Consider the following 23,016-nt stretch of genomic DNA (forward strand, 5'->3'; position numbering starts at 1 on the left):
TGTTCAATTTCTCCTAAGGCCCAGTAACTGACCAAAAGCTGTCTTTCAAAGGGATAATACTTGTCTACAGATGATGGTAGATAGAGTCTTGTTCTAAAAATTCCAAAGCTAGGTTGAGCTAGATCAATTCACATCTTCCTGAGGTACCAGCACACTGATTCCTGTAGTAACTATATAAATTTGTCGTCCCTCCAACAATAAATGAGTGTTCTCTTTACTCCAGCTTTGTCACATGAGTTGTCACTGGTTTTATTGATTTTAGCCATTCTGATAGTTGTAAGATGAACTCTCAAAAGTTGTTTTGATTTGCATTTCCCTGATGGCTAAACATGCTGAAATTTTCTTTAAGTGTTTCTCAGATATTTGAGATTCCTCTATTGAGAATTTTCTATATAGATTTCCATTTTAATCTTAATCTTCACTAATACTCCATTTTTAATTGGGTTATTTTTAGATAGCTATTGTTTTGATATTAGTCCTCTATCAGATGTATAGTTGGGAAAACAAAAATTTTCCCATTCTATAGGCTGCTACTTTGTTAAAATGATGCTATCTTTTCCTGTGGATAGCTTTTCATTTTCATGAGTTTCCATTTATTGTTTATTTCAGTACCTGTATTAACAGTGTTCTGTTTAGAAAGTCTTTTCCTGAGCAATGAATATAAGCTAGTCCCCACTTCTTCTTCTTTTTAAAAATCTGATTCAGTGTATCTGGTTTTAGGTTAAGATCTTTGACCCATTTGGAGTAGAATTTTGTGCCATGTCATTAGTATGAATCTATTTGGGTTCTTTTACATGCAGTCTTCCAGTTTGACCAGCATCGTTTGTTGAAGATGCTGTCTGGTTTTTTTTTTCCATTATGTATTTCTGGCTTCTTTATTACAAATCAGATATCCATGTATATATGAATTTATATCTGAATCTTCACGTTTATTTTATTGACCAACATATCTGTTTTTGTGCTATATCATGATTTTTTTTATTACTATAGCTCTGTGGTATAACTTGAAATCTGGGTTGGTGATACATTTCACAGTTCTTTTGTTATTCAGGGTTTTGTTTTTTTTTGTTTTTTGTTTTTTGTTTTTTTTAGCTATCCTGAGGTTGTGTGTGTGTGTGTGTGTGTGTGTGTGTGTGTGTGTGTGTGTGTGTGTTCCCATGATGCTAAAAACGGTCCTTTCAGGGATTGTGTTGGGATTTGGATGGAGATTACACTCTGATTTACATTGCTTTTGGTAAGATAACCATTTTTACTGCATTAATTCTACCAATCTATGAGCATGGGAGACCTTTCCATCTTCTCATCTCTTTTTCAATTTCTTAAAGTTTTATCATACAAGTCTTTCACTTGCCCGATTAAAATTACCCTAATATTTCTATATAATTTGAGGCTCTTGTGTTTTTTACCTGACTTCTTTTTCAGCCCATTTGTCATTTGTATATAGGAGGGCTTCTGATTTTTGTGAGTTAATTTTTTTACTCAGCTACTTTGCTGAAAGTGTTTATCAGGTGTACGAGTTTTCTAAGGAAAATTTTAGGGCCACTATTATATCATCAGCAAATAAAGACACTTTGACTTCTTCCTTTCCAATATATATCTCCTTGATCTCCTTCAGTCATCTTATTGCTGTAGCTAAGACTTCAAGTGCTGTATTGAATATATATGGAGTATGGACAGCTTTGTCTTGTTTCTAATTTTAGTGGAATTGCTTTGAGTATCTCTCCATTTAAAGTGATCTTGTCTGCAGCTTGCTGTAAACTACCTTTATTATATTTAGTTATGTCCCTTGTACTACTCCCAATCTTTCCAGGACTTTTATCATGAAGTACTGTTGAATTTTGCCAAATGCCTTCTCTGTATCTAATGAGATGTTGATTTTTTTTCTTTCAGTTTGTTTATGTGGTGGATTTCATTTATTCGTTTGCATATGTTCAGCCATCTGTGCCTCTCTGAGATGAAACTTACTTGATCATGGTGGATACTCTTTTTTATGTGTTCTTGAATTTACTTTGAATGTATTTTATTGAGGATATTTACAGTTATGATCATACGGGATATTTTTCTGTAATTCTCTTTCTATGTTGGATCCTTTAGTTATGGTTTTTCATCCTTCCTAATGCTGGGTCAATTTTAAAACAGTTCCTCATGTTGTGGTGATCCTCAACCATAAAATTATTTCATTGCTACTTCATAACTGTTATTGTTATGAATTATAAAGCCAATAGATGGCATATACAGGATATCTGATATATGACTCTCAAAGGGTTTGCAACCTACAGGTTGAGAACCACTGCTTTAAGTAGATTGGTTATAGGGCCTCATAAAATTAATTAGCAATTTCTTTTCTGTTTCTATTTTGTGGAATGATTTGAAGAGTATTGGTATTAATTCTTCTTTGAAAGTCTGGTAAAATTCTGCATTAAATACATCTGGCCTCAGGTTCTGTTGCTTTTAGTAGACTTTGAATTACTGCTTCTATTTCACTAGGGGTTATATAGGTCTGTTTATTTGATTGCTTATATAATCTTGATTTAACTGTGTAAAGGGATAAGTATTAAGAAAACTATCCATTTCTTTTATATTTTACAATTTGATGGAATACAGATCTTTAAAGTATGTCTTTATGATCTTCTGGATTTCTCTGGTGTATGTTGTTATGTCTCCCTTTTCATTTCTAATTTTGTCAGTTTGTATATTCTTTCTCCTCCTTTAGACTAAGACTTTGTCAATCATATTTCTTTCCTCAAAGAACTGACTGTTTGTTTTATTAATTCTTTTTATAGTTCTCATTGTTTCTATGTTGTTGATTTCAGCCCTCAGTTTATTTCTTGCCTGCTACACTTCTTTGGGTGTGAATTCTTCTTTGTGTTCTAGAGCTCTCAGGTCTGCTGTTCAGTTACTAGTTTAAGATCTCTCTAATTTTCTTATGTACACACTTAGTCCTGTGAACTTGCCTCATAGGACCACCTTCATTGTGACTAGTAAGTTTGGGAATGTGGTGTATTTATTTCTAGCAAGTCTTTAATTTTTTCCTAATTTCCACCTTGACCCATTTTTCATTCAGTAATGAGTTGTTCAGTTTCCATAAGTTTGTAAGCTTTCTGTTGCTTCTGTTGTTTATGATGTCCAACTTTAATCTACAGTGGCCTGATAGGATGCAGGGAGTTATTTCAATTGTCTTGTATTTATTGAGTCTTGCTTGTGTCCACATGTGGTCAGTTTTGGATAACGTTCCATGAGGTACTGAGAAGGTATATTCTTTTGTGTTTGGCTAAAATGTTTTGTAAATATCTTTTAGGTCCCTTTGGTTTGTGACATCAGCTCCAGCATTTCTCTAGTTTTTGTCTGAATGACCTATTTATAGGAGAGAGAATTTCAATACTATTGAAGTCTTCCACTATCCATGTGTGAGGGTGAATATATGATTTAATCTGCAGTAGTATTTCTTTGATGACTGGGTGCTCTTGTATTTGGGCATATATGTTAAGAATTGCAATGCCCCTTGGTGGATATTTTTTCTTTCCTAAGTATATAGTGCTCATCTCTATTTTTTCTGATGAGTTTTGAGTGAAGTATTTTTTTTCAGATATTAAAATGACTGTATGAGCTTGCTACTTAGGTTCATTTTTTATTTTCAAGAGATTCTTTCCACAGTTTACTATGTGGTAATGTCTAGCCTTGATATTAAGGTGTCTATTGATTGCAGCAGAAGGATGGATCCTGGTTTTGCATTCATTCTGTTAATCTGTCTTTTTTTTTTTTTTTTTTGGAATTGAGATCACTGGTGTTGAGAGAGATTGTCAAAGAGTGTGTTCTTTGATTCCTGCTGTTTTGATATTGTAGTTGTGAGTGCATGTGTGTGCGTGGTGAATGTGTATGTGTGTGTGTTTCCTCTCTTTTGATTTGCTGGTCTGGGGTTTTTTACTTCTTGTGTTTTCTTGAGTGTGGTTAACCTCTTTAGAGTTTTCCTTCTAGCATCTTCTGTAGAGCTGTATTATAGATAGATATTGCTTAAATTTGATTTCATCATGAAATATGATATTTTCTCCACTAATTGTGATTGAAAGTTTTGCTGGGTATAGTAATGCAGGCTGGCATCTGTGATCTCTGAGTCAACAGGACATCTGTCTAGGCTCTTCTGGCCTTTAGATTTTCCACTGAGAAGTCAGGTATTAGTCAGATCTGCCTTTATGTGTTACTTGATCTTTTTCCTTCGCAGCTCTTGATATTCTTTCTTTGTTCTGTATGTTTAGTGTTTTGATTATTACATGCTGAGGGAACTTTCTTTTCTTTTCTATTTGTTGTTCTGTATGCTTCTTATACCTTGATAGGCATTTCCTTCTGTAGTTTAGGGAAATTTTCTTCTATGATTTTGTTGGAAATATTTCCTATGCTTTTGCCTTAAGTTTCTTTTCCTTCCTCAATTTCTATTATAATCCTTGGATTTGGTCTTTTTGTGGTGTTCCAGATTCCCTGGATGTTGTACTCAAGGAATATATTAGATTTAGAATTTTCTTTGACTAATGTATCCCTTTATTTTATCATGTCTTTTTAAAAAAAGATATTTTCCTTTTTTTACATTTCAAATGTTATCCTCTTTCCTAGTTTCCCCTCCTAAAATGTCCTATCCCCTCCCCTCTCCCCTTGCTCCCCAACCCACCCACTCCCATTCCTGATCCTAGCATTCCTCTATACTGGGGCATAGAGCCTTCACAAGATCAAGGGCCTCTCCTCCCATTGATGACCAACTAGGCCATCCTCTGCTACATATATAGCTAAACCCACAAGTTCCATGATGTATTTTCTTTGATTGGTGTTATAGTTCCAAGGAGCTCTGGGGGTATTAGTTAGTTCATATTGATGTTCCTCCTATGGGACTTCAGACCCCTTCAGCTCTCTGGGTTCTTACTCTGGCTCCTTCATGTCTTTAATGCTTGAGATTCTCTTGTATCTAAATCTCTTGTATTTGCCTGTAAGGTTACTGTTTGAGGTTTTTAAATTTTCATTTCCAAATATCCCTCAGTTTGTGTTTTCTTTGATTATTCTATTTCCACTTTCATGCCTTGAACTGTTCTATTCATTTTCTTTACTGTTTGTTTGTGTTTTAATAGATTTCTTGAAGGAATTTTTAAAAACTTCCTCTTTATGGACCTCTGTCATATTCACAAAAGCTATGTTAAGGTCTTTGTCTTATGCTTTAGCTATGTTGTGGATTTAGGACATTCTGTGGTAGGGTTATTGGGCTCTAGTAGAGATATACTGTCCTGGGTTTTGTTGATTGTGTTCTTATGCAGGCTTCTAGACATCTTGTTTGGAAGACTGTAATTCTTGTTGCTGATATTTGGTCTTGTCTTTGTTGGGTGGGTGATTTGTTCCTTGGTTTCTGTTGCCCTCTCTCGTTCTTAGGTTGTGGTAGCTGTGTGTTGCCTGATAGAAAATTCTTCTGGTATTTTGGTAGGTGTGGTCACTGGTGGTTCCCAGTAACACTTAGGCATGGGTATGGGCTAGGAAGGGCGTCTGTTGGAGAGAAGAAAGCAGGTGTTCTTCCAGGATTGGGTTAGTCCCTGGGAATGAGGGCAGCGAGTCAGCAAGGAGAGACCACAAATGGCAGTCTGCTGAGGAACTGGGGTTGAGCCTGGGAATTGGATTTGGAGCAGAGGAGAGAAAGATCTGAAGCTCACCTTTCTCTCTGTCAGGCTTGGCTGGTGGGTTCCCAGAGAAAGGATAGTAGAGTTGGGAACCTGAATGAGGATGATTGAGGAAGAAGGTTGTAGGAGAAGACCTGAGTTATTACCTGGTGATGGGGACCAAGATGGTCAGCTCTGGAGATGGATGAAATGATCAGACTAGGACTTTTGACTTGGAAAACAGGGTGGGATAGGAAAAGACTTGCAGTTAGTTTACCTGATTCGGGCAGTGTCTCAGGGATTGCCTGCTGGGTTTGAGGATTGAGACAAAATGTTAAGTAGTGTCCCCAATGAAGGAGCTAGAGAAAGTACCTAAGGAGTTGAAGGGGTTTTCAGCCCCATAGGAGGAACAACAATATAAACTAACTGGAACCCCCTTAGCTCCCTGGGACTAAACCATCAACCAAAAAACAAACAAACAAACAAACAAACAAACAAAAACAACAACAACAACAACAAAAAACATGTTGGAACTCATGGCTCCAGCTGCATAATGTAGCAGAGGATGGCCTAGTTGGTCATCAATGGGAAAAGCGGCCCTTGGTCCTGTAAAAGTTCTGTGCCCCATAGGGGAATCCCAGGGCCACGAAGCAGGAGTGGGTGGAATGGTGAGCAGAGGGAGGGGGCCTTTTGGAGGGGAAACCAGGAAAGAGGATAACATTTGAAATGTAAATAAAGAAAGTATCTAATAAAAAAATAACACAAATGTACACTCAAACATACACACACAAAGAAGAAAAAATGTTAAGTAGGGCAAAGATAGGTCAGAGGAGGTCTGTGTACTGGAGACAGAGGTCAGCAAGGGAGGCAAGGCTGTAGCAAGAGCTCTGCCACAGATCAGGAGACACAAAGGGGGGATTGAACTTTCAGGAGAGGAGGGGAGTAAAGTTCTGTAGTTAGCCTATTGGCTTCCCTGGCTTTAATAGCCCATGGGTTCCTAGGGCATGCCTGCTGGTGTTGGGGCCTGCCATATAGTAATGAATTAGGATGGGAAATTTGGAGTGGAAGACCTGTGTAATTCATTGGAAATGGGGATGGGGTGGTAACGTGAGGGAGTAAAGCCACAGCAAATGTTCTGTTACAAAGCTGGGGATAAGATAAGACTGGGAGATTGGGTTTGGAGGAGTAGGGACAGAGGTGAAGTTCTGCTCTTAGCCTATCTGCTTTCCTGGCCTGAGTCTTTTTGTTTGTTTGTTTTTTAGGTTCTTGGTTTACATAAGCAGGAAGCAGAGTTTGGGCATTTCCATGAAAGCCAAAGTCCTATTTGGAAGCTGTTGGGACTACTTGGAGGCATCCATGGATTTTTCTTGATAGAAAAATGTTTTATCCTTCTTGTATCACCAAATACCAAGGTTTGTGTCTCCTTTATCCTTTGCTTTGAGGTTTTATTAGATTCATCTTGATTTCAGAAAGTCTTGTTTAAGGGTAAAAGTAAGCAGTAGGTGGACATGCACACCTTATATCCCAGGTACCTGATAGGGTAACAAGAGGATCACAACTTCAGCTCTAGCATGAGCTACAGAACAAGACTCTCAAAATACAAACAAATAAAATAAAAAATGGCCTAGGGATGTAGTTCAGCTGTGTAGTGCTTGCCTACCATGCCCAAACCCGATCCCCAGCACTACTTAAATTGGGTTTGATGGTACATGACTATAACCCCAGTATTTGAGGAATGGAGAATGGGGGATCAGTTCAAGGTCATCCTTAGCTATGTAGAGAGTTCAAGGTCAGCCTGGGCTATCTCTAACTGACAAAATTAATCCAATAACTAATTAGTTTAAAGTTTAAAAAAAATTAAAGGACCGGCGATTATTTTGATCGTTGAGTGCCTCCATGTGCAAGAGTCTGGATGTGATCCTCAGTTCTGTCACAGTGACATCTTCATGGGTCCATCGGTGTAAGGAAATACACAGTAATTTAAACAACATATAGCTCACTCTAACTAACATGTTGTTCTTAACTATGGTTATTAATGTTTCAGGAGATTGGGGAAAACAGGGGCCTACAGTCTACAAAGTAGTCCTCTTACCTCCATACAAGTTCTGGGGCTTATGCACATGTGAGAAACATTTATTAATAACAATAACAACAACAATAATAATAATAATAATAATAATAATAATAATAATAATAAAAAATAAGGAGGACAACAACCATAACCACAACCACAACAACAACATAATTTAAGGTCTATATTATTGCATAGTGTAAAAGGAATATAGATGCTCAAATGTTCACAAATGCTTAATTGATAATGTAATTGGGGAGCTATTATCTTAGTAGTTCCAGGGTACAGTACAATTTGACAATAATTTTTGTACCCATATCAAAGAGAAATAAAAAATAAATTTTTTATTATGTAAGTTTAATTTTTAGTAAATTAAATGACAATATTAAGCTACCTTCATTTCAGCCTCTTTCAATCATAGCTAGACTTTCTGAGGGTATATTGTTAATGCATTCTGAGTATGTGGAATGGTTTTCCAAGGTGATAGTTTTTAATAAATATTCATCACTATGAGATTTTATTATTTTATGTGTCCAGCTCAAAATATTGATAAGCAAAACATAGCATAGAGTCATGAGATTTAAAAAGTCTATGCATGTTTGTTTCTGGCCTCTGACTAATTTTGTGCTGTCCTTATCCTGCAGGGTCTGCCATTAGTTAATGAACATGTGGGACATACACACCATCTTGGACTCAATCCAGAATTAAATGACCAGTCAAGTGGAGGCAAGTCTATCTCAACCATCCAACTGGTACGTCAGTAATCTGAAGTGGTTTGCAGACTCAGTTGCCATTTCTTTAAGCCTCACTGCATAGAAGAAGCTGGTATGGTAAATGATCAGGACATATTCCTGATTTGCTTGCTCTTGACCATGAGAAAAGCTGTTGAGAAACTTTCGCAAGCACCTGAAAGCTTTTATTTATTTATTTATTTATTTATTTATTTATTTATTTATTTATTAGCACAAAACACACTCATCACAGATTTAAGGCACCATCTGCACTGTGAAATATAATTAACTTAATACTTTTTATTATTTTTGTTCTTTGTTCTCAATAAGCCAGTTGACCTTTGGGTTTTCCACTTTGTATAACCCTAAGTAATTTCTTGGTTGATACAAATAAATGCTGGGCAAGGGATTTGCTAGTCTGTCTAGGATGAGAGTGTTCACTTCACAGTCCAGGAAAGAATCAATTTGCTCTAGTGATGTGTGCCACAGTGAGTACTTTGATGCAAATGGATTTTCCCCAACAGTTTTCCATATTAATTTTTAAAATAAAATTCCAATCAGGGTCACGAAATATTCTCATTCTAATTCTTAAGCAAAAGCATATAGGGACAGGACAAATAGGGATAGTACACAAGTATAAATTTATAAACAAGAATAGGGGTTGAAGTTCAAGGCTAAGCTGTATGTAAAGAGATGCTGGAATCACATGTAATACACACGCAGCAGTGAAATTTAGCAGGAGATTGCAGATCTAATGTTAACTCAGAGAGGAACATAAAAGAGTTCCTTTAAAAGTAATTTTAAAGCTGGCCATGGTGGTGCACACCCTAGCACTGCATAGATAGATAGAAGCAAGTGGACCTCCTTGAGTTTAAGGCTAGCCTGGTATACATAGTGAAAGTTTATCTCAGAAAAACAAAAAGATGATGATGACGATGATGTCTAGTTAATGAAATAAAAATTATTTTAAAGCCTTGTTATATTTATTGTTCAGGTACATGAAAATTTGATATGAAAGAGGATATCTTGAGGCTAGGATTAGTTTGAAAAATCATATTCCTGTTGGCTTTATTGCTTGGGTTGGAATAAGGGGTCTGGAACACCAGCATACATGGAAGCAAATCTCTGAGGTTGACTTAGTGAGTTTTGAACTGCCTGCACACTCCACACTTTGACATAGCCACGATTCATTTTTCATAGGATTAAAAGAAAATTTTGAATTAATAATAGACTGTTTTATGGGTTTGATTTTCTTCCTCCTTTTTTTTAATAGCTGAGTAGTACTCCATTGTGTAAATGTACCACATTTTCTGCATCCATTCCTCTGTTGAGGGGCATCTGGGTTCTTTCCAGCTTCTGGCTATTATAAATAACGCTGCTATGAACATATTGGAGCATGTGTCCTTCTTACCGGTTGGAACATCTTCTGGATATATGCCCAGGAGAGGTATTGATGGATCCTCCAGTAGTATTATGTCCAATTTTCTGAGGAACCGCCAGACTGATTTCCAGAGTGGTTGTACAAGCTTTCAATCCAACCAACAATGGAGGAGTATACTTCTTTCTCCACATCCTCGCCAGCATCTGCTGTCAACTGAGTTTTTGATCTTAGCCGTTCTGACTGGTGTGAGATGGAATCTCAGGGTTGTTTTGATTTGCATTTCCCTGATGATTAAGGATGCTGAACATTTTTTCAGGTGCTTCTCAGCCATTCGGTATTTCTCAGGTGAGAATTCTATTTTTTTACTCTGAGCCCCATTTTTTAATGGGGTTATTTGATTTTCTGGAGTCCACCTTCTTGAGTTCATATATATATTGGATATTAGTTCCCTATCTGATTTAGGATAGGTAAAGATCCTTTCCCAATCTGATGGTGGCCTTTTTGTCTTATTGATGGTGTCTTTTGCCTTACAGAAGCTTTGCAATTTTATGAGGTCCCATTTGTCTATCTTATAGCACAAGCCATTGCTGTTCTATTCAGGAATTTTTCCCCTGTGCCCATATCTTCGAGACTTTTCCCCACTTTCTCCTCTATAAGTTTCAGTGTCTCTGGTTTTATGTGGAGTTCCTTGATCCACTTAGATTTGACCTTAGTACAAGGAGATAGGAATGGATCAATTTGAATTCTTCTACATGATAGTCGACAGTTGTGCCAGCACCATTTGTTGAAAATGCTGTCTTTTTTCCACTGGATGGTTTTAGCTCCTGTGTCAAAGAACAACTGACCATAGGTGTGTGGGTTCATTTCGGGGTCTTCAATTCTATTCCATTGGTCCACTTATCTGTCGCTATACCAGTAGCATGCACTTTTTATCACAATTGCTCTGTAGTAAAGCTTTAGGTTAGGCATGGTGATTCCACCAGAGGTTCTTTTATCCTTGAGAAGAGTTTTGGCTATCCTAGGTTTTTGATTATTGCAGATGAATTTGCAGATTGCCCTTTCTAATTCGTTGAAGAATTGAGTTGGAATTTTGATGGGGACTGCATTGAATCTGTAGATTACTTTTGGCAAGATAGCCATTTTTACTATATTGATCCTGCCAATCCATGAGCATGTGAGATCTTTCCATCTTCTGAGATCTTTAATTTCTTTCTTCAGAGACTTGAAGTTCTTATCATACAGATCTTTCACTTCCTTAGTTAGAGTCACCCCAAGGTATTTTATATTATTTGTGACTATTGTGAAGGGTGTTGTTTCCCTAATTTCTTTCTCAGCCTGTTTATCCTATGTGTAGAGAAGGCCCCTGATTTGTTTGAATTAATTTTATATCCAGCTACTTCACTGAAGCTGTTTATCAGGCTTAGGAGTTCTCTGGTGGAATTTTTAGGGTCACTTATATATACTATCATATCATCTGCAAAAAGTGATATTTTGACTTCTTCCTTTCCAATTTGTATCCTCTTGATCTCCTTTTGTTTTCCAATTCCTCTGGATAGAACTTCAAATACTATGTTGAATTGGTATGGAGAAAGTGGGCAGCTTTGTCTAGTCACTGATTTTAGTGGAATTGCTTCCAACTTCTCACCATTTACTTTGATGTTGGCTACTGGTTTGCTGTAGATTGCTTTTATCATGTTTAGGTATAGGCCTTGAATTCCTGATCTTTCCAAGACTTTTATCATGAATGGGTGTTGGATTTTGTCAAATGCTTTCTCAGCATCTAACGAGATGATCATGTGGCTCTTGTCTTTGAATTTGTTTATATAGTGGATTATGTTGATGGATTTCTCTATATTAAACCATCCCTGCATCCCTGGGATGAAACCTACTTGGTCAGGATGGATGATTGTTTTAATGTGTTCTTGGATTCAGTTAGCGAGAACTTTATTGAGGATTTTTGCATCGATATTCATAAGAGAAATTGGTCTGAAGTTCTCTATCTTTTTTTGGTCTTTCTGTGGTTTAGGTATCAGAGTAATTGTTGCTTCATGGAATGAATTGGGTAGAGTACATTCTGCTTCTATTTTGTGGAATAGTTTGTGAATAACTGGAATTAGATATTCTATGAAAGTCTGATAGAACTCTGCACTAAACCCATCTGGTCCTGGGCTTCTTTTGGTTGGGAGACTATTAATGACTGCTTCTATTTCTTTATGGGATATAGGACTGTTTAGATCATTAAACTGATCCTGATTTAAGTTTAGTACCTGGTATCTGTCTAGAAATTTGTCCATTTCATCCATGTTTTCCACTTTTGTTGAGAATAGCCTTTTGTAGAAGGATCTGATGGTATTTGGGATTTCTTTAGGATCTGTTGTTATGTCTCCCCTTTCATTTCTGATTTTGTTAATTAGGATGCTGTCACTGTGCCCTGTAGTGAGTCTGTCTAAGAGTTTATCTCTCTTGTTGATTTTCTCAAAGAACCAGCTCCTCCTTTGCTTGACTCTTTGAATAGTTCTTCTTGTTTCCACTTGGTTGATTTCTCCCCTGAGTTTGAGTATTTCCTGATGTCTACTCCTCTTGGGTGAATTTGCTTCCTTTTGTTCTAGAGCTTTTAGGTGTGTTGTCAAGTTGCTAGTGTGTGCTCTCTCTAGTTTCGTCTTGGAGGCACTCAGAGCTATGAGTTTCCCTCTTAGAAATGCTTTCATTGTGTCTCATAAGTTTTGGTATGTTGTGGCTTCATTTTCATTAAACTCTAAAAAGTCTTTAATTTCTTTCTTTATTCCTTCCTTGACCAAGGTATCATTGAGAAGAGTGTTGTTCAGTTTCCACGAAAATGTTGGCTTTCTATTATTTATGTTGTTGTTGAAGATCAGCCTTAGTCCATGGTGATCTGATGAATGGGACAATTTCAATATTTTTGTGTCTGTTGAGGCCTGTTTTGTGACCAATTATATGGTCAATTTTGGAGAAGGTACCATAAGGTGCTGAGAAGAAGGTATATCCTTCTTTTTAGGATAAAATGTTCTGTAGATATCTGTTAAATCCATTTGTTTCATAACTACTGTTTGTTTCACTGTGTCTCTGTTTAGTTTCTGTTTCCATGATCTGTCCATTGATGAAAGTGGTGTGTTGAAGTCTCCCACTATTATTGTGTGAGGTGCAATGTGTGCTTTGAGCTTTACTAAAGTCTTTTTAATGAATGTGGCTGCCCTTGCATTTGGAGCATAGATATTCAGAATTGAGAGTTCCTCTTGGAAAATTTTACCTTTGATGTGTATGAAGTGTCTCTGTTTGTCTTTTTTGATAACTTTGATTTGGAAGTCGATTTTATTAGATATTAGAATGGCTACTCCAGCTTGTTTCTTGGGACTGTTTACTTGGAAATTGTTTTCCAGCCTTTCATTCTGAGATAGTGTCTGTCTTTTTCCCTGTGATCTGTTTCCTACAAGCAGCAAAATGTTGGGTCCTGTTTGTGTAGTCATTCTGTTAGTCTATGTCTTTTTATTAGGGAATTACGTCTATTGATATTAAGAGATATTAAGGTAAAGTAATTGTTGCTTCCTGTTATTTTTTGTTGTTAGAGTTGGCGTTCTGTTTTTGTGGCTGTCTTCTTTTAGGTTTGTTGAAGGATTACTTTCTTGCTTTTTCTAGGGCTTGGTTTCTGTCCTTGTATTGTTTGTTTTGTTTTGTTTTGTTTTTCTGTTATAATCCTTTGAAGGTCTGGATTCGTGGAAAGATAATGTGTGAATTTGGTTTTGTCGTGGAATACTTTGGTTTCTCCATCTATGGTAATTGAAAGTTTGGCTGGGAATAGGAGCATGGGCTGGCATTTGTGTTCTCTTAGTGTCAGTATAACATCTGTCCAGAATCTTCTGGCTTTCATAGTCTCTGGTGAAAAGTCTGGTGTAATTCTGCTAGGCCTGCCTTTATATGTTACTTGACCCTTTTCCCTTACTGCTTTCAATATTCTATCTTTATTTAGTGCATTTGTTGTTCTGATTATTTTATGTTGGGAGGAATTTCTTTTCTGGTCCAGTCTATTTGGAGTTCTGTAGGCTTCTTGTATGTTCATGGGCTTCTCTTTCTTTAGGTTTGGGAAGTTTTCTTCTATAATTTTGTTGAAGATATTTGCTGACTCTTTAAGTTGAAAATCTTCATTCTCATCTACTCCTGTCATCCGTAGGTTTGGTCTTCTCATTGTGTCCTCGATTTCCTGGATGTTTTGACTTAGGATCTTTTTGCATTTTGCACTTCATTTGATTGTTGTGCTGATGTTCTCTATGGAATCTTCTGCACCTGAGATTCTCTCTTCCATCTCTTGTATTCTGTTGCTGATGCTTGCATCTATGGTTCCAGATTTCTTTCCTAGGGTTTCTATCTCCAGCGTTGCCTCACTTTGGGTTTTATTTATTGTGTCTTCTCCCCTTTTTAGGTTTAGTATTGTTTTGTTCATTTCCATCACCTGTTTGGATGTGTTTTCCTGTTTTTCTTTAAGGACTTGTAACTCTTTAGCAGTGTTCTCCTGTATTTCTTTAAGTTAGTTATTAATGTCCTTCTTGATGTCCTCTACCATCATCATGAGATATGCTTTTAAATCTGGGTCTTGCTTTTCGGGTGTGTTGGGGTGCCCAGGACTGGATGAGGTAGGAATGATGATGATGAGTGGTCTTGGTTTCTGTTAGTAATATTCTTGCATTTGCCTTTTGCCATCTGGTAATCTCTAGAATTAGTTGTTATAGTTGTCTCTGGTTAGAGCTTGTTCCTCTTGTGATTCTGTTAGCCTCTATCAGCAGACCTGGGAGACTAGCTTTCTCCTCTGAGTTTCAGTGGTCAGAGCAATCTCTGCAGGCAAGCTCTCCTCTTTCAGGGAAGGTGCACAGATATCTGACATTTGGATCTGCCTCCTGGCAGAAGATGAAGGCCAGAAACAGGACCTGTCCCAGAAGCTGTGTCACTTTGGCCCATCACAGAATCGGTTAGCTTCTGTAGTCCACACTCTCACCTGTGCAGACTAGTCTCGGAGAGATCCGGGAACCAAGATGGCTCCCCCAGGTGCTCTGGCAAAACCCTCCCAGGCAGTGCATACACCTCTCCTCTGGCAGGGAAGGTGCCTGGATGACTGGAGCCCAAAATGGCGTCTGTCTCAGAAGCGGTCCTCTAGGGACCTTGGGGGTGTCCGCTGACTCTGCACCCAGGTAACCCAGTGCTGGAACAGATCGGAAGGGACTTGTGACCCTGGTCAGGCCGGGTTTCCAGCTTCCCTAATGCTGTCTCAGTTCCCACGCAATTGGATTGGAACAGAAGTTGTGTTCCACTAATCGGTGGTCCTAAGATCACGTGGAGAGTCCTCTAAGGGACCTTGAGGGTGTCTGCCGACTCCGCACCCCAGGTAACCCAGTGCTGGCGCTGACCAGAAGGTTAGCTTCTGTTCTTATGCTTGCCTCCTGCCATCTGATTATCTCAAGTGCCCCCCTGCCCTCAATATATCTGATTGGAACCTGTCCTTCTTGTAATCCCATTTGAGTCAGAACTCCTCAGAGTCCAGCTTTCTCTATGATCCTGTGATTTTGGGATTCTGTGATCCTGAGATTCTGGGTGTGTCAGTAGTCAAGCTTCCTCTGAGACCCTGAGATCCTGGTGTGACCAAGCTCCTGTTACCCTGGGATCCTGGAATCCTAAGATCCTGGGCATGTTAGAGTACCTGGATGTGGTACCTCCTCTGGGGACTGTGGGGATGTCTGCTGTGTTCAAAACCAAGGTAGACCAGTGCCTACCAGAAGGAACCAGGGCTGCTGGTTGATCGGGTCTCTTGTGTCCCTGCTCCTGCTGGCCCCAGGCACTTCCACTTTTGTTGGAATAGATGTTGTGTTCCACTCATCAGTGATCCTAAGATCCTGGGTGTGCTAGGGCACCTAGGAGGTAGAGAGTCCTCTGGGGATCATGGGACCATCTGCCAAGTTGATACCCAAGGTGGCCTGGAGCTGGTACCAACCAGAAGGCAGAGATACTTTTAAAACAAGTATTTAGTGGTGGATATAATGTAACCTTATGCAGCTAAGAGGAATTCATGATCCACACTGGGGTGGGACTTTCTAGTCATATGACTGTTTTGAGGTCACTCATGTTCCTTAAGTGCTTATAAGGAAGCACAATAAGCACATTGGTTTACTAAGCTGGACTTGGGTGGCATGGCTATTTTAAATGTGCCCTCTTTACAAGTCAGAGTAAAAACTGTAAGCACAGAGACTGTGGACCAGAAATTGAACTATATACAGTTCAATCTCTGAAATTAAAATCATAACTCAAGTACATGGAGATTTCAAAATCTCACAAAGTTGAAAACTTTGAACCTGCTAGTTGTATTTTGTGTCTGTTGTTTGACTCTGTGTATGGGCAAAATTCTTTTACTGACTGGCAAATCAATAAGAGAGCATTATGCCATAGAGAAAGGCATATGACACTGGGTTACCTTGGGATTTTCTTCTCTAGCTGTGTGTACCAACCACTTATAGACTGAGAGATGAGGCCATTCCAGGACAGCCTTCAGAAGACATGCCAAATTAGGTCAAAAACAAACTTTACTTTTGTCTTTAGAGAAGGCTTATGTAGCTTAAAGAGTTTAAACGAACCACAGGCTTGATGAGAGGCATTCCGTCTTCTATAGAGGATATGGTTTCTCCCTAACATGCATAATACAAAAGTATGCTCTCCTCATAGTCCTTGCTCTACTTTGTATGGTGTGTATGTAAGATGGCAGGTCAGATATGTATCTGGAGTGTTCAAATGTCTTTTAAATGTCAGTGTAACTCTTTAGATATTTCAAATGTCAACCCAATGTCACAGTTACTCACTCTTTATTAATCATATTTTAATTCAACATAGAAAGGCCCAGAAGATTCACAGACAACTGTGCTACCCATAGGCAATGTGCCAGCCTCCAACAGAAATGGTGAGTACCAATTTTACACAGTCAAAAGTTAAACAATAAGAGCTAGAGAGATTGCTCAGTGTTTAAGAGCATCTGACTGCTCTTCCAGAGGTTTGGAGTTCAATTCCCAGCAATCACATGGTGGCTCACAACCATCTATAATGGAATATGATCGCCACTTCTGGTATACAGAAGACAAAACACTTATATACATAAAATACATAAATAAGTAAGTATTTAGAAATTGAATATAAAAAGTGATACAGAAAAATGTTGTATCTGTTTTTAAACAAATATGTCAAAAAGCAATGAGATTGTATAATACATAAAAAGCTTTTGAATAAAATCTTCAGGGAGCACCATTTCTTTTCTGCCTTCCAAGAACATCACATACTAATATAAACTTTATTCCATTTAAACTTTTACACTGTTCTAGACCTTTAATTCACTATTACTTATGTAGGCATGATTCCATTTTTATTTATTTTCTTTCTTGTTTGTCTCACTTGTTACACAGTTACCTATAGGCTTATATTTTTCAAAGCATACTTTAATAAGTATACTTAAATGCTATAACATTCTTTCTAGCCAACCACCACCAGAGGTAGTAGAAAGGAAAGGTTAATAGGGCAAAGGAAGATGTGGACCTGTTTAGAAATAGTTCTTTGGGGTAAATTCAATCTGTGTTGTCAGATTATCAGCAATTCATTTCACATGAATTGGCAGTGGCAGCTCAATCCACTCATAAACATCATTCACAAATCAGAAATGGCAGGTTGATCTAAAAGAAATTGTGAGTCTGTGCCAATCATCCTGAGTCCATGGAAACCACAAGAAGCTGCCAGAACACCACCAGAAGTTGTTTGGTGAATTTTTCTCTGTGGAGTCATGACCAATAATGATCAGGGAAACAGTGGCAAGGTGAACCAATACCACCCAGCATCATCCACTTTCTGTGGGTTATATTTATATCCTTTCCAAACATCATGTGTTCTCTGAAGTGTCTGCTCTAGCAAAACATCTCGCACCATTTTTAAGGCAGTTTCCAGAAAAATGCCACATGTCTGCTCTTGGAAAAACATTCTTCCTCATGTCTGCTTTAGTAAAACCATCCTCTCAGAAGACAGTTTCCAGAAAAACATCACATGACACAACTGAGACTCCAAAGAAACAAGAAATATCCACTTCGTTCCCTGACATAGCAACATTCCAAACAGCAATTTGCATTCATATCTTATTCTACTACTCATTTATTTCTCTGATGGTGAGCTATCAATCTATATTTCTTTGCTTTCCACACTTAATTTATTTCTATTGCCGGGACGAAGATTTTTGAGGCAGGATCTTATTTTCTATTCAGATTGGCCTGGAACTCACTATGTAGACAAGGTTGACCTGTCATTCATGGCTCCTGTCTTGCCTCTGCCTCCTAAGTGCTAGGCACACAGGCCACAGCCATCCTGCATGGTCTGTTTCTATTATTTCTGAATTTAATTCATGTGCTTTCTCATCTCACTCTTCATTGCTTATGTTTCTGGATAATTCTTTGAAGTTCTGTTTGTGTTTGGTGTGATTTTCATCACTTTTTCTTATACCAGCATTTTTCTTATTTATGTTACCATTTTGTAACAAATATAATGTTTGAATGCTAATCAATCATGATTAGCTACTCCAATTCTACTGCAATAAATTAGTGATCAAGTATAAAGGTTAACATGGAATGGACACCTCCTGTATGTCAGGCACAGTGGGATCCATACATTTGGGATGGATTTTCTCATTCAATTCTCCAATAGCACAATAAAATGAGAGTAAGTATTCCTGTTATTCAAATGAATAAACTGTTTGTTGGTGAGGCCACACAAATAGTGAGCTCTGGCATAGAGGAACATAGGAAATGTTAGTCTATCAAATTTTCCTTGTGATTTTTCCTGCACATGCTGATGGATTTTCTCAATTCTCTTATTCATTAATGATCTACTTTGGGGAGCTGGGGCTGCAGCTCAGTGTTAGAGCATTTGTCTGGCCCTGGAATTGATCATCAGCATGAACAAAATAGTCTAAAGATGTGTTGTTCTTGAGGTCTTGTATATATACTGAATAACAGAACAAGCATGTTCATTGTCTGTAGTTTGCCATGTAGCTTGGAATGCGAATACTAATAAGCATAAAAATATATTAATACTACATATGCTATCATGATAATAATTTTCTGTTTTTAGCAATATTAGTCATAGAATTTACCAATATCAGAATATGTAATTTCATATTCTGTCCCTTTCTGCTTTCAGGATGACATTTAATTCTTTGTAATAATCTTTAAATTTTCTGTATGTGAGTATTTTGTCTGCATGTATGTTTGTGCTCCATATGTGTGCTCAGTACCATCAGTGGCCAAAGGAAGGTCAGAGCCCCTGAAACTGAAGTTAAAGACGATTGTGAATCTCCATGTAGGTGCTGGACATCAAATGTGGGTCCTCTCTTAGAGCAGATAGTGTACTTACCTACCAAGTCATCTCTATGGTTTAAAGATATTGCTTAATTCTTGTATAACTTTTAGTTCCAGTATGAATTTGCAATGTTTGGCACATAGTGGTCTATGCCAGACTTTCTTGTTTTTTCTTTGAAATAAAGGAAAGGAGAAAGGATATGCCAAATCTAATTAGGAGAAGAGTGTGGAAACCATACCAGGGAGCAACAAACATTGCTTGCAAATAATCTTCCTACTACAGGTATCAAGCTTGGCATATAGAAAGAACAGTGAGCAAATCCAAATTAAAACATGCAGCTGCCATTTGCCTGGAAAACACTGAGTTAGCTATGACTCTATGATTACGTGTCTCATATTACCTCATTGGTAGGACTCAACTTGTATTTCAAAAGACAAGATGTGAAAATCCTATCCATGGTCTGATTTAAATAAACAAAACTCCAAATCAGATTAGTTCTAGCCCATTCTTCATGGTGGAAAATCTCAGATAGTTCAGACATGCGTGACTCTGGAGACTGCCAGCCACATTAACAAAGGCTTAATATTAGAGTTATTTTGGTATCAAGTTTATTAAATTGCCAGCAAATGCTTATCTTCTCCTAAATGCTTAAATGATCTTGCTGAATATGCACAGATACACAGTTCTTTGTGGATTACATGCACATGTGTGTATTTACCTTGTGTCTTCTTATCTATCCATATTGTGGCATTTAGAAGCCTTTAATCAGAGATAAAGTGATAGACAATGGAAACAGGCCATACAGTCTCCTAGAAAGGGCTAGATCTCTGAAGCTGTTGCATTTGACTATTTTCTATCAGTAATGGTATCAAAACTGCCCTGTAGGCATAAGGAAAACACTTTTTTCCCCCTCAGGCAGCTGTTTTATAAATGTATCACTTTAAATTAAATTACTTTATAAAAATAAACTTTCTTTTGAAAATTGGCAGGAGCAGCTAAGTGATGTCATGGTGTCACATCCTGTGTGTTTATGATTAATTACTTCCGGAGCTCTTTCCAGTTTTAACAAAGAATTAAATGAGTTAGTAAACCCTGAAAAGGTGTGAGTTCTATCTTTTCCTTGTTCAGACTGAAGATTAACCCTAGCCCTTCATATAGGCCAGATAGGAGCTTTATCACTGTACTATACCCTGATACATTAAGTCAATTCAATTCTTTGTTTGTTTGTTTGTTTTTGATACAGGGCTTCTCTATGTAACAACTTTTACTGTCTTACAACTCACTCAGTAGACTAGGCTGCCTTTTCCTCCTGAGTGCTAGGAACAAAGTGAACTCCAGTATGCCTGCCCAGCTCAATTCTTAATATTTGCAAACAAGTATGAACTTTGGGAGTAAATTTCATAGGAAATCTTTATAACATAGTAGATGTAGCTATCTCTTTCTTGAAAATACTAACTATGTCATCACTTAGTGAAATATACAGTGTACCAAATTATATTACTATTACAAAATACCAATTCATGTTGGTGTATAGTACCTCTTACTCTTAGGACATAAATAGTTAATGAATGAGAAAGTAGTCCTCTTTCTAAGTAAGTAAAATTATTTGGAAAATATACCTAGTTCCAATAGTGACAATAGGCTACTCTGTATACCTCATTAACAGCTTATTTGAAGCTTAAGTTTTAGACTGTGGTAACTGGTAAATGTCTTGTCTCATTAACTGAAATAACCCAGGTATTCTTACTGTCAGAACAAGTGTTATTCTCAAAGTCGTTTTTGTTAGTTGTTCAAATCTATAATTGGGTTGCAATATGCAATTGGGGTTTCTTTCTTTCTTTTTTAAAATAGAAATTCTTTTTATTAAAACCCAATTATAATCCATTTATTTTTATCAACTACTAAGCAGATAGCGTGTATAATATAATATAATATAAACAAATAAATATATGTAAACAAAATGCCTTTTTTATTTTATTCTGTATATAACTGTGCTGGTAACTGAAGGGTATTTTACAGCAAGACAAGCACAGTGAGTAATTGTTACAAAGATATCTTGGGAGACAAAGAGTCAATTATGGTTCTGTTTTGGACACATTTGGGCAGTGAACAAGGCAGTTTAGAAGGGTCATTAACTCAGTCACATTAGGTAATACAAAGATTCCATGACGACAGGAAGTACACTGAGAAGACGGGTAGAAGACCATCAGGTTCAGAGCAGCAGCTCTAGGTGGTCAGCAGCATGCAAATGATCCCCAACAGGGAGTTTTGTATTCAGCATACTAACACTTCTGTGCTATAACAAATTTCTATGTGTGGGTAATAGAGATGATTCTAGTGTCTGAACCTAAAGGACCAAGGCCAAGGTTAAGGTGAGGAATGGGCCCACTTTTTATCTCACTGATAGTATCTTCCCACTGAGCCCTTTCATGGTGAGCAGGGTAAGGCAATAGCTCCAACTCATCACCTAACTTCTACAAGGCTTTTCTTCCTCTGTAGCACCACATCAAAAGGTCATCAGCTTCCTGCACACAGCACAGTTCTTAAAGGCTGTTATAATGCCTTACAAAGACCATGGTGGGAAAGATATTAGTAGCTTCTCACAAGTTTGCAGCAGTGCTTTAGATTACATCTTTAGCATATTATGAGCTACTTTTCTATTGCTGTCATGAGACACCATGACCAAGGCAACTCAAAAAAGAAAGCATTTAGTTGTGCTTATGGCTTCAGAGGGTTAGGGTCCATGATGGTGGAAGAAAAGCATAAAGGCAGGAACAGCAGAAAGATCATATATCAAACCACAGGTAGAAGGTAAAGAGGCAATCAGGATAAAGCAAGCCTTTGAAACTCCGAAGCCTGCCCCCAGCAATACTTCCTCCATTACAGTTACAACTCCCAATCCTTACCAAACAGCTTCACCAATTGAGTCCAAGTATTCAAACATATGAACCTATGGGGGTCCGGTCTAATTCAAACCACTGTTGCTTAGCTCAATAAAATGAAGAATTCAAATGTCAGCACATAATTTATTTTTATACTTGGTCAAGGCAGTTAAAAAATAGTGACTTTCATTTTTGTTGGGCCCACAGTTTATTTCCAGTTCTGCCTTATCTTTAAAGCAGAGAATAGTAGGACTGCTAATGAGGTCTGAGGTGAGAATGTTAGAGGAGAGGAGACAGGTGTTTGGATATGAGGGAGCAGTGACTTGACATCACTGCTACTTTATTTATGCTTCTCAATTCTTCCTCTGGTTCTATAGGCAAAACCATCAGCTTATTGGCCATTATGATCCTGGTTGGAGATAGCCTGCACAATTTTGCAGATGGCCTAGTAATAGGCACAGCCTTCTCCTCTTCATTGGAGTCAGGAGTGACCACAACAATTGCTATCTTGTGTCATGAAATTCCACATGAAATGGGTAAGTGTTTCTGTTTCTTGGGGGAGTCCTAGTCCATCCCCACCAATAGTTTGCTTAGATTCTTCTCCAGACTCATAATTTAAAAAAAAAATGGTAATCTTATTTTTCAATCACTTCCCATTTTTATTTATTTAAACCATAAGCAAAACAAAACAAAAGATATCAAACTAAAATGAAAGCATGTACCCTGAGATAAAGCTCAAATACACTCTTTGTCTTCTTTCCCAGGGTTAGGAATTATGCCCCAGGGATTCAAGCTGATTCAGTATAGGAAAGAGGCACTCAGAGAAGTCATTCTAAAGAACTTTGGCAAAGACTTCAAAATATGCATGTCAAATATAGTAAACATGTTAAGAAGGAAACCATTGTGTTAAAAAATGGGGCTGTGAGATAACATATTTAAATTA

At 37.6% G+C, this 23,016-nt stretch overlaps 1 protein-coding gene across 2 annotated transcripts in view; it reads left to right on the forward strand.

Annotated features, from left to right (window-relative positions):
- The window catches only part of Slc39a12 (solute carrier family 39 (zinc transporter), member 12), a 106,662-nt gene that overhangs the window by 39,001 nt on the left and 44,645 nt on the right, over nt 1-23,016 (forward strand). Inside the window, exons 8-11 of one of the 2 annotated variants that reach the window (NM_001012305.2) lie at nt 6,890-7,039; nt 8,343-8,450; nt 16,696-16,762; nt 22,451-22,609. In NM_001012305.2, coding sequence (NP_001012305.1) covers nt 6,890-7,039; nt 8,343-8,450; nt 16,696-16,762; nt 22,451-22,609 — 484 coding nt within the window. The remainder of the gene's footprint in view (nt 1-6,889; nt 7,040-8,342; nt 8,451-16,695; nt 16,763-22,450; nt 22,610-23,016) is intronic. The other variant, XM_006497481.2, reaches the window with a different exon arrangement.

This window comes from Mus musculus, chromosome 2 (genome assembly GCF_000001635.26).
Source record: "Mus musculus strain C57BL/6J chromosome 2, GRCm38.p6 C57BL/6J".
Classification (NCBI taxonomy): domain Eukaryota; kingdom Metazoa; phylum Chordata; class Mammalia; order Rodentia; family Muridae; genus Mus; species Mus musculus.